Raw genomic sequence first — 12,024 nt, 5'->3', positions numbered from 1 at the left:
ATCCCTCACACAGCCCATGACGGAGGCCAAAACCAACAAAATGAACTGTGCACGCACACACAGGATACAGAACTGAGGGGGGATGTAGAGTGTGATATGGTGAACAATGGGGTCTGACGGACTCCCTTAAATGGGTTTGACTGAAATGTGGAAAACAACGCTGGTTTGTGGTTCAAGGCAACAGAGTCTTTGTGCAGCTGTCAGTCAGTAACAACTTTATCAATTATAGGCTCATTTTATCAGGTCGACCACAGATAAAATTAGCACTTGATGAAATATCAGAGTCTTCTATCTCTTGATATTATTTTTCCTCTAAAAGAGTAACTGTATAAAATCTCTTATTGCTCACACAGTATGTTACTATAAATTAATGATGCTACAAATAATCGTCTGCAAAGAAATGATTCATGAAACCAGTTTGGTAGCATTTACTGGTTATTGGGATATGTTTCATTTGGGTTAACTCGTCTGAAAGGCAACCTTATCATCATGGGTCCCACTGATGAAAGATTTTATTTGCAAAGAGCTTAATATCAATGTTGACTTATGGCGGGACACTAAAACAATAACACACCTTTTCTATTTGCATTATAAATGACTGCTGAGATCAAGACTAGACCTGCAGGTATTTATGAAAGCATACAGAGGTCATACTTGCAGATGGAGGCATACGTACATGTGCACACACTCACAGAGGTCCCCATGGACCAACAGAACCCTCACACGCAATCACACAGTAACACACACACACATTCCACAGCAGTTTCCTCACAGGAGTGGAAAGAAACGGAACCCTGGTCCTTAAAAGAAAACAAATGGAGGTTCTGCCAAGCCCATGGCTGAACTGTAAAGGAAAACTCCCTCCTACCCTCTCCACTTCCCTCCTCCCAGCCAGGCCCGCCCCAGGTCCAGCACTATATCAAGAGCCTGCCTCCTTCTATCAAGCTCCACAGTCCTGCTACAGTCTACAGCTGTATAACAGTCCTCTCTCCTCGTGTTCTCTCTCGACCAGCAGACAGTCAGTCATCATGTACGGCCACAGCATCAGGCAGAGCCACAGCTACAGAACAAGTGCTGCACCCCAGAAGGCTCACAGTGTGTCAGGACTCAGCTTTAGAGGAGGCCCACGCATCTCATCTACCAGCGTCCGCACTGTCTCCTCTGGGTATGGAGGTGGCTTGGGAAGCAGCATGGGAGGCAGCATGGGTATGGGCGGTGGGTTCGACCTGTCCAGCGCCCTGGACCAGAGCGCTGTGCACCTGAACGAGAAGGCCACCATGCAGAACCTGAACGACCGTCTGGCCTCCTACCTGGACAAGGTCCGCTCCCTGGAGGCGGCCAACGCCAAGCTGGAGATGCAGATCAGAGAGTACTACGAGCAGAAGGGGCCTGCAGCTGAGAGGGACTACAGCAACTACTGGGCCATTATCAATGACCTGAAGGACAAGGTATAGTTTGCATCAGCCTCCACTGATTATACACCACCCAAGTCAAATGTTTGCTGTGCTGTTAATGATTATCAACGGAAGTGTTACAGACATCACAGGCACAACTAAAGTCTGCATGATCTCTTGTGCTCCTGAATCATTGGTCTTTTGATGGATAAGTAATGATGTGTGATTTGTAAAAGTTCAAAATAAAGAAGAAAAATTTGTTCAGTGTGTAGAACAATACTGTGCATGGCAGTATGACTCAGTGTTGCAGCTGTGAGACTTCATCTATGATGCTTCTGATGCAGCTGAGAGGCACTGCATGGGAAGTTGACTGATATATCAGTGTGTAATTCTGGCAGCAGAGCAAGCAAGTTTACACAACAGCACAATCGAGACTTTTGCCTTCTGACCCACCCCACATGTTCCTCTTCTTTCAAGATTGCCGCCGCCACCATCGGCAACGCCAACATCCTGCTCCAGATTGATAACTCCAAGCTGGCTGCTGATGACTTCAAAACCAAGTAAGCATGAGTCTTCATTTTTCTGTGGACCTATCTCCATCGTGTTAATGTAAAACAAGAAGGCTTAGGGGTGACACCTGCCTCACATCTGTGTTCTCTACTCTCTGAACTAATTAGATTTGACCATGAGCTGATGATGCGCCAGTCAGTTGAGGCTGACATTGCCAACCTGCGCCGTCTGCTGGACCAGACCACCCTGACAAAGGCCGACCTGGAGATGCAGATCGAGGGCCTGCAGGATGAGCTGGCCTACCTCAAGAAGAATCACGCAGAGGTGAGTGATGCACATCCTCTCGCTACAATGCTCACCTCCTGTTTGAAACTCTGCAAACAGGTCTTAATTCTGCTTTCCTTCCTCCAATGGTTGTTCAGGAGCTGGAAGCACTGCGCTCTCAGCTCACCGGCACAGTCAACGTGGAGGTGGATGCCGCACCCCAGCAAGACCTCAACAAAGTCCTGGAGGAGATCCGCTCCCAGTACGAAGCCATCACTGACAAACATCGACGTGAGCAGGAGGGCTGGTTTAATGAGAAGGTGAAAAGACTTTTCCATAAACAATCATATCCCACACGTTGCAAATGACTGGGTTTACTCCCTAAAGAGCCTAACCTGTAATTAAACATAATCTTCTGTGAAACTAAGACAAGTGATCAACAAGGCTTCTCCTTCATCACAACTGTGCCTCTGTTTCTTGCTCTAGTCGGCAGCTCTATCCAAGGAGGTAGCAGTCAGCACAGAGACAATCCAGACGTCCAAGACAGAGATCGGTGACCTTCGGCGCACACTGCAGGGCCTGGAGATTGAGCTACAGTCTCAGCTCAGCATGGTGAGCATCTGTTCACATCTCACTGATCTTGCCTTATATGAGCAAAATCCCCAGATCAGTGTCTTGTCGGGGGAAATGGAGAAACAGACAGTGATAGAGGGGGAAAGAGCAGAAGGGAGGGGAACAGAGAGAGGCTTTATTGAAACAACGAAGGGAGGGAGAGAAAGATAAGAGTGATGGGGGCTGACGAGAAGGGAGGGAAGGGCTCCTGCTGGGGGAAACATTTCACAGGCATCTGCTCAAACTCTGGAAGACATAAAAGAGCTCGAAAAGAGCTGAAGGAATGTTGAACTAGATGACCCAAAAAGTCATGCTCTCTTGGATTATCTGTGCCCAGCTGGAGTAAATCATTCGACACTCCCTGCAAGAGCACAATTTTGCTCCTGTGTAACAGTGGAGAAGCTGCTAAAAGACACATTCAAACCCCAATGCATGCACCTCTGCTAATTAATACCCCATAAAGTAAGGAGAACATACTAAACAAATACAGACATGCTTTTGTGTCTGTCTGACATATATAATCCAGGGCGTGGTTGATGGTTACACACTATAGATGTGTCACGAAAGATTTACTGCAGTAAACTGGTTTGCAAGTATGAACAACAGACTATATGTGCCTCAATTCTTGTGCATGAATTCAGCTCCTTTTCCCTTCTAATCTCTCACAGAAAGGAGCTCTGGAAAACACATTGGCAGAAACAGAGGCACGTTACAGCGCCATGCTCGCCGGCTTCCAGAACACAATCAACATGCTTGAAGCCGAACTAGCCAACGTGCGCGCGAGCATCGAGCAACAGGGCCAGGATTACAAGATGCTGCTCGACATCAAGACCAGGCTGGAGCAGGAGATTGCAACCTACAGGAGCCTGCTGGAAACAGAGGAGTCCAGGTAGATGCAGGAGCATGGAGCGATAAGACCAAAGTATGCACTCATTTACTGAAGAAAATCATGCCTGTTTCACTCACTGTTTTCCTTTTCTCTTCCCTCTCCCTCATTCTAGACCTATTGGCACAGGTAAGTGTCTGTTTTAACAAGACATTACATAATAACAGTACAGTCAGTGTAATACAAGCTTGGAGCACTGCCATCATGATTTTTTCCTTCTCTTTTTTTACAGGGGGCTCAAAAACCACAGTCACAACCACCACTGTGCGCAGCTCCAGCTAGGAGGTCCAACTGGCAGGACAAGCTGTTCTCAGACACACACACCCACACACAAACACTCCAACTAATAAAAGCTGTTACACGAGATGAGTGAAACCGTACTGAAAAAAGATATGCTGAAAGTGAAGCCCGTGTGTGTGTGTGTGTGTGTGACCTGTCTGACAAATAAATCTGCTGGTGACTACGAGTTGTGTTGTTTTGTGACTTTACTGGCCTTTCAGAAAAAGTCTAAATCTTTTGCAATAACATGGCTCTGTTTATGCAGTCGTCAAGGCAACTGCATGACATTATGGGAGATGGGAGGTGGGAGGAGGAGTTGCGGAAATCTGTGTTACGTAACAGGGCTGTTGTCAGGAAAGGGTGAACAATGGTTAACAGCTCCACTGTGGAAAGCTTTAGGCTGGAGAGAAAAGCTGTGTTGAACTTGATGCTCTGAGAGCTCAAACAAGAAAACTTGAAGAAAAGTGCAAGTTTTGTGACCAAACAAAGTAAATGACCTGGGGCTTTGCCCAGAGAGGTTTTTTTTAAACAAGACACACCCAAATGGTTGACTAATCTTTGCCCTGGAGGCTTTCAACACACATGAAGTCTGTCTAACTCCTGTCACCTAGTAACAAGAACACACACGGCTCAGGACAGAAATACTGAGTGGGAACGCAAACACTGACTAAGTGAACAAAGACAGTCATTGTGGAAACAGGTGTTATCAGTAACTGCACTTTGGCCTCATTTATCAACCATGATTGATGGCAAACGACCAGTAGGCTGTTATGATAAAGTATCGTGAAGGGCGCGGCTCCTCGGACGACGGTGACTAAACGTTTTTTAACTTAATGTTTTGTGTGAAGGAGAGGCAGGAAATTATATTTGTGTGCTGTGTGTTTGCGTGTGTGTGTGTGTGTGTGTGTGTGTGTGTGTGTGTGAGAGAGAGGCAGAGAGGGATTGAAAGTAGCATTTGAGCCTTTGCACTTGGTTCAGGTCAGCAGTTACAGTCTCTAAAATTACAGTGAAATCCTGCGAAGAGTTCATAATTCTCAAATGATGGTGTAATGTTGGTTTTGGAGAGGAGAGAGATTATAGAGAGGATCAAATTGCAAAATCCAACCCCCTCTGAGGAGCTTCACTCACCCATATTTGGACCCATTTTGTTGCACATCAGCGTCTCCTCCACACTGTTATAATGATAGCTGATGACAAAGCCCTTCCAGTTATGCTTGTAATTTGACATGAAAATCTAAAGTAGAGGTCATAAAAAAGATGTCTGCACCGACATCAGACCATTTTTCAGTGTTAAACGCAGCAGGCCCATCAAGAGCAAACTGTGCAAAGCAATAACTGAACATCTGTTTACGAGCAAACTAATGCCAAACCTTATGAGTTCTTTGATGGTGTCACTCTCTGACATTTAAGATGTATTTGGATATTATGCTTTATTTTCAAAAGTCATTTCCTATGTTTAAAATGTGCCATACTTGTTTCAGTTCTTTCTGGAGGAGATACAGTGCAAATGCTAAAGTTCTCCTAAAATGCACAACAATCTTCATAGTGATAGTCCAAATCCATAGTAAATTGAAAGACAGTTTTTGAATACAGATTATATAACATGCATCAGAAAATGTCAACATCTGATGTTGCCTATGATTGCCATCATAATGAACAGATTATGATGGCAATCTTGTCTTGTTTGTTTCAATGGAAGCATAATGCATTCACTTAGGAAAAAAATTCTGCTGTTTTTTCTGAATTATTATCTCAGAATTCTGAGAAAAGTAAAAAACAAGAGCAATTTTTCTTCCACGAAAACTTTTATCATAGTTCTGAGATAATAGGCTAATCTTATTTTTTAAGTGAATGCACTGCACTGCTGTATGATTCAGATGATTCAGGGTTCAATAATGAACTGCATGGCGGATAGCAGCGGCACCAGGTTGAGTGAGGTACACCAGACATCCCTTGTCTTCACAATGCTTTCCAGTTCCTTCTGGGGGATCCTGATACATTCCCAATCCAGATAAGATATATAATCCCTCCAGCGTGTTCTGTGTCTATCTACCAGTTGGATGTACCCAGAAAACCTCTAATGGGAAGCACCCAGGAGTCATCCTGATCAGATGCCGAAACCACCTCAAGTGGCCCCTTTCGATGAGAAGGAACAGCGGCTCTACTCCAATGTCTGAGCTCCTCATTTTATCTCTACAGCTGAGCCCAGCTGTCCTGTGGAAAAATGAGAATTTTAAAAAAAAAAGTTTGACATTTTGGGAAATTTACACTTAGACTGTTAGATGAAAAGATTAAAACCACTCTCAAGTCTGTACACTAAATATGAAGCTAGCACAAGGACATGTTGTTGGAAACACAAATAAGTGCTAGCTGGCTTGGTAAAAAGGTGAAAAAAATCCTTGTGTTAAAATGACAATCTATGGGCAAGAAATAGTGCTGCACATAACCCCGTGTAAACTGACAGTGACAGACGTACAATGGAGGAGTTACTACCTTCTAATCATCTCAGTCGAGTGGTGCAGGGATGACTTTATTTGTAGGCTGATGTGGAAGTCAGTGTTGTCCTGGTTCCATTGACAAATAGCCTATGGGATTTTTTAAATTAGATTTTCGATTATTGCAGAAAATAAGCTCTGTGGCAAACAAGTGTTGATGATACTTACATGTTTTGCAATATAATCTCCACAAACAAACACCAGTTTTATGATTTTTGAAGCATAGATGCAAACACCAGAAAAAAGCATAAAACTGAGTCCAGGGAATTGATTCTGTTCTGTAGTCTCATTTACCCACTTGTCAGCAACTTTTTTTAAGGCACATACAAGCTTCAAAGCTTACAGTGGGCTATTTACTGGCATATTTTATGTTGTAAAACAAAATGTGAAAGTCTCTTAAGCTTGTGTTAACCACAGACCTTAAATCAGACATCTAGCCAAAAACACATTAGAAAAAACCATTGACTTCAAGACGAGGAAACCGGGAGCGCTAAAATGCTAACTCATGTCTGGGCTGTAGGAGTCATTCCTGAACCAATCTATTGTCTCCAAGGCTAATTTTGGAGGAATTCTCAAGTTTGTGGTGGATTTCAAAAGCATCAGGACTTCATTGCCACCTCCGTCCTTAGTGGAAATGATTCTTTTTACTATCTGTTTCATGAATGAATGCTGCACCACCACCTTGCCCAAATACCTGGCAGCAGGAGCGCTTGAGGGATTCGCATCAATTTGTAGTAGAGCCTCTGGGTGTAATCGGGAGCTGTCATCAATAAGGAATAAGCTGTGAGGAAATTTGGGTAAATGATGGGTTTAATAGATACTGAGGTCAGCGGAAGACACAACAAGAAAGCAAGAAGCCGACACTGAGTGGTAATTAAATTATTATTTACAACATTAACTGCCACACTGCGTGCATGTGGCTGCACAAAAGAATATGATAGAGGCGGTGGCAAGTTGCCAACAGTCATTTCTGTATTTTATTCCTGTCATGGCTGCCCGCCATCCAAGGCTAGCCTGAGGGTAGCAGAGAGTAAGATCTGAGAGGAAGATGTTTCTCATTTGATGTCATGAAATACTTGGCATATAGAGAGTCTAATTCAGTTCAATTAATGAGAAGTTCAGGATACTTTGAATTCTTTGTTTTCTGCTTTCTATTGAAGCTTTTGAAGCAAGAGGGACTTTCCCACAATGTGCGTAACCTTTCCTTGTCCTACAGCTAACCCTAGTCTGCAAGTTGCAGTACTTTTTTTTTTTTTTTTTTACTTTTCAACTCTAAATATGTAGCTACCAGCGGCCGGTTTTAGCTTCGCACAAGGACTGGAGACAGAGGCAGGGGTTCTTTTTGCACTTTCCAGCTAAGCTAACCAGCTGCTGGCGGTAGCTTCATATTTAGCCTACAGTAGAAACACTGAAGTCTCTGCAAGAAAGTGAATCATATTTCCCAAAATGTTGAACTATTTCTGTACAGAGTTAAATACTGAACTGAAGAATGTTAACACTCTGGTCAGAAAAGTTCACTCGAATGCAGGCCTGCTGTATTTCACCGTGTACTTTAACTAAATCATATTAAGCATTCATATCAGTGAAATGTTTGGTTAAGTATTAGTCATGCTGGCAACAGTTAAACCGGAGGCTGACGTCTGTATCAGCAGGAATGTTGATGTCTCAGGGTCAAAAAGTCCATTAAGGGGCTGCGGAGAGAGGGAACATTCTTCACTTGACTGGCGGACTCTATTCTGGAGCAGTGTTAGGTTTGACACACAAGCTGAGAGGAATGCCTAACGTCTTTGCTAAAGGTCTCAGACGCCGTATGGCATCAGACCTTACTGTGAAAGTTTTCAAACTTTGCCCGAGCTGCAGCGAGGCGTAGGAACAGTTGAGAGGTGGAGAGTGGAACAAGACCAAATACATTTCAGGGGCTTTCAGGCCCTGCCAAGCATGAGATTGATGTGATTTTTTTTTTTATCCATTTGCATGGCTCTGAGTTTAGTCCTCCTGTCAGTCCATTCCAAGCATTAAAACACAGATACAATAAATAATGTCTCCTAGTTTAATAAGAAAGCACATGGCTCTGATTGTAGGATGGCTGAAAGGTGGGAGTCCAACAGGTAGGGCTGGTCTGAGTAACCACAGCCTACATACAAGATCCTGAAGAAGAGGTCGGACCTACCTGGGCAGGGCTCACAGTGATTACAACAGCTTAGTAGCCTTCTATATACAATGTATGCTACCATGACAGTGAGTTTATACAAAGAATAGGTTTGATCCTGTTGCATTTTTCTGCAGTGACTGTATAAGTGACCACATTCACTTCGAAAACTTCCCATGTGCTGGGTGGATGTGTGTTGGAGCAAATCCCAGCATGCACTGGGTGGAGAACCCCAAACCTAGATATGTTTAAAGAAGCACATTGTGTGGAGATTCCTGTTAAGATACACAAAAACTCAGAGAGCAACGACCCAGTGAAAGAGCTACTGATCAAAACCACTCAGAGGCAGAGTGAGGCATATTTTCCCCACAAAACTGCTACTGACTGTAAACACCTACTGGAGGATGACTCTGATTTTCCAGATCCTGTAAGTTTGTGTGAATGTTCCTGAAAGGCTCACAATAAACTTCAACAAAGGTGCATTCATTGCAGCAGCCATAAAAACGCAGTAGTAATATAAACTTGATGCTCTGTGTGGACAACTTAATAACCAGCACTTAGAATGGAAAAAACTCGGCAACAAGTGAGATGTTTCAGTCAATAAATGTAACCAGAGCAACTACAAATTACATATGAATAAATAATAATAAAGGACAGAAATTAAAAGTGTGGATGCATATTGGCACTGAACGATAAGCAAACAGCATTTTGAGATTTAGGTCATTTAAGCCACAGACTGAACTGGGCAACTCCCTTTTCTCGTAGTTAATGCACTACTGCCACCAAGTGCTGGTTTCCTATGCCTCCTCATCTTACTGACCCCAGACCTCATACCCCTGTCATCACATCTCACAGGTCTTTATTCTATCAATCCATTTGTTCCTAATGACTTTATGTCATTATTTATTTGTTTCTGTTTTAATTATTCATTCATTCATTTTCCATAACCACTTATCCTGTTAGGGGTTGCGGGGGGGGCTGGAGCCTATCCCAGCTGACATTGGGCAAGAGGCAGGGTACATCCTGGACATGTCGCCAGACTATCACAGGGTCTGTTTTAATTAGTGTTTTTTAAAAGTACCAATATACTGGGACCCAGTATTACTGAGGTCATGTTTGCCATGTGCCCCCAGGGAGGATGACTCAGCCAGCCATTCTGAAGGAGACAGGCACAAATTACCTAATGTGCAATGTCAATGATCCTAAATGACAGTACTTCATTCCCAGCATGAGGATTACGAATGAATGTGTCACATAGTCAACAAGACAGAATAATTTGCTGCACCTTGTCAGAGCCAAAACCACACAGCTGTTTATCATGTCTCAGAATATGCTGGCACATTCCAAAATGAACATCATAAATCAACAGATTCACTGTCTCAATACGCTGGAGTTTATTGAGACTTTGCTGACATCTCTCATGTTTGATGGAAAAATCCAGGAAGGATGTTTTTAGACACTTTACGGACAGCTGCATTTAAAAATATAGCTATTTATTTCCATTTGAAAAGATTGTGTTTGTAGCAAAAAAGGTTGAATCAGCTGTGGAGTTTTGTGTTAAATTTAAGAACCAGGCCTTACAAAAATATTAAACTCAAGTGAGACAGGGCTGACTGCTAGCAGGGGCACCAATGATGGTAGACTACTCAACTCAACAAGAGTAAACAAGTGAGTAACTCTGACATTAGCTGAGGCAGAAAACCTCCTCAGGTCAAGAAGTATTCACTGACTACAGCGACTATCTGTGCTGAGTATGTAATGGTGTCAAATTGCAGCCTGGGGGCACTTCTAAGAGCAAGCTCTGCAAATCAATTCTGTCATCATGTTCATGCTGTGAAGTGTTTCTGTCTTTTTTCCCATGACAGTACTGCCACCTAGAGGGCAGGAGCAGCAATGGACTGTTTTCAGTGAAGAAACTCTGTTAACGTCACAGCATGACATGGCTGTGTTGACCAATAAACCTTCAGAAGCTGCACATTAGACATTAGACTGACCAGATGTTGTAGACAGTTTGCTTCATGTTGTGTTTCCAATTTTTGGTTAGATGTCACAAATATATTTTGTTATGTATAGACTTTGTTCATTAACCAATATGTTCTGTATTCTTTAATTTTATACAGTATGAGGGAAAGCAGTTTTTCACCACTTTCCAAAAGTGGATGTTTTATCTGCTTGTGACTAAGAAAGGGAAGAAGTCCTATCCATTGTTCCTGTTTAACAGTGAATCCGTTATTCAGATTCACAACATACAAAATGCAGTGTAACACACTGTGTTAGTTTCAGTACCTTGGTAAAAAGCTGGATAAGGTTTTACTCTGCAGGTTACATTTCCTCCCATTGCAGGATTATCACTAAATGAAGCCATTACACTGATCGTAAGACCATTCTTAAACAGTAGTTTGAGCTACATTCCCCACCAACACACTGACTACACAAACATTTTGTTGTCTAAATTACAGCCATGATTAAAGGAACTCTTCATGATATTCGGAGCATCAATATAGCAGCAAACCACTGTTAGCTATGTAAAGATATAGTGGAGTAATGGTGCCCTGAGCTGAGAGTGATATCATGGCGGCAGCGGCAAAGAAGCGTAGCGCCCACCCTCCTGTGCCCCCCAATGTTAACACCATTACTTCTGTCAGCACTGTTGCTGATATTAGCACTTACCACACTGTTGGCATCATAAGCTGCTAGCCACCTCCATGTTGAGAGCTGTGTGCAGACAACCTTTGATACACAGATATGCTCCGACTCTCTCACATAGAGCTCCTTTAAAGGGACTGTGAGAAAGTCAGAGCGAATCAGTTGTCTGGACACAGATCTCAGCATGGAAGTGGCTAGGCTGGCTCGCAGCTAACAGTGCTAACTCCATAAACAAGGCTAAACAAAGGTAACAGTGCTAACTGTGACAGAACTAACTGTGTTAACCAGAGGAGAACCAGTTGTTGGGGTGCTAGGCTTCTACGATGACGCCAGCCCAAAACATAGTGCAAAGGGCAGGGATGAGCTAATCAGTGGGATACTCATTCACTAACGTGCACGCACAGTTGGATCAGCTTACCAAAACAAACCACAGTAGAACTGTTAATTCTTTGCCAACTACATTGATAATCGATTAATCGGCTTGAGTAGTAACACAAAAAAAGGTCAAAATTCTGAGATTCCAGATTCTTAAATGTGAAAAGTTTCTGGTTTCTTTCCTCCTCTGACAGTAAACTGTATATAACTGGGTTGTGGACAAAACCAGACATTTGAGGACGTCATGTTAGGCTTTGGGAAACGAGTATCAAGTAATCAAGAAAATAATCACCAGATTAATTGACAATACAAATAATTGTTAGTTGCAGCCTTAAACTACAGATAAGCTCAGATTACAACGTACACAGAGGAAGTGTAATTTCATTCTCTGCTCAGGACACCCTCACTCCAACA

At 43.0% G+C, this 12,024-nt stretch overlaps 1 protein-coding gene across 1 annotated transcript; it reads left to right on the top strand.

Annotated features, from left to right (window-relative positions):
• The first annotated feature begins 939 nt into the window (after window positions 1-939).
• On the top strand, window positions 940-4,132 carry krt94 (keratin 94). The gene is made up of 8 exons (XM_049570921.1): window positions 940-1,448; window positions 1,872-1,954; window positions 2,072-2,228; window positions 2,327-2,488; window positions 2,655-2,780; window positions 3,449-3,669; window positions 3,782-3,795; window positions 3,899-4,132. Exons 1-8 carry the CDS (start codon window positions 1,029-1,031, stop codon window positions 3,946-3,948), a joined length of 1,233 nt encoding a protein of 410 aa, XP_049426878.1. The 5' UTR covers window positions 940-1,028; the 3' UTR covers window positions 3,949-4,132.
• The last annotated feature ends 7,892 nt before the right edge of the window (window positions 4,133-12,024 follow it).

Source organism: Epinephelus fuscoguttatus, linkage group LG3, assembly GCF_011397635.1.
Source record: "Epinephelus fuscoguttatus linkage group LG3, E.fuscoguttatus.final_Chr_v1".
NCBI classification, from domain to species: Eukaryota; Metazoa; Chordata; class Actinopteri; order Perciformes; family Serranidae; genus Epinephelus; species Epinephelus fuscoguttatus.
This window is presented reverse-complemented; position numbering and strand designations above follow the sequence as displayed.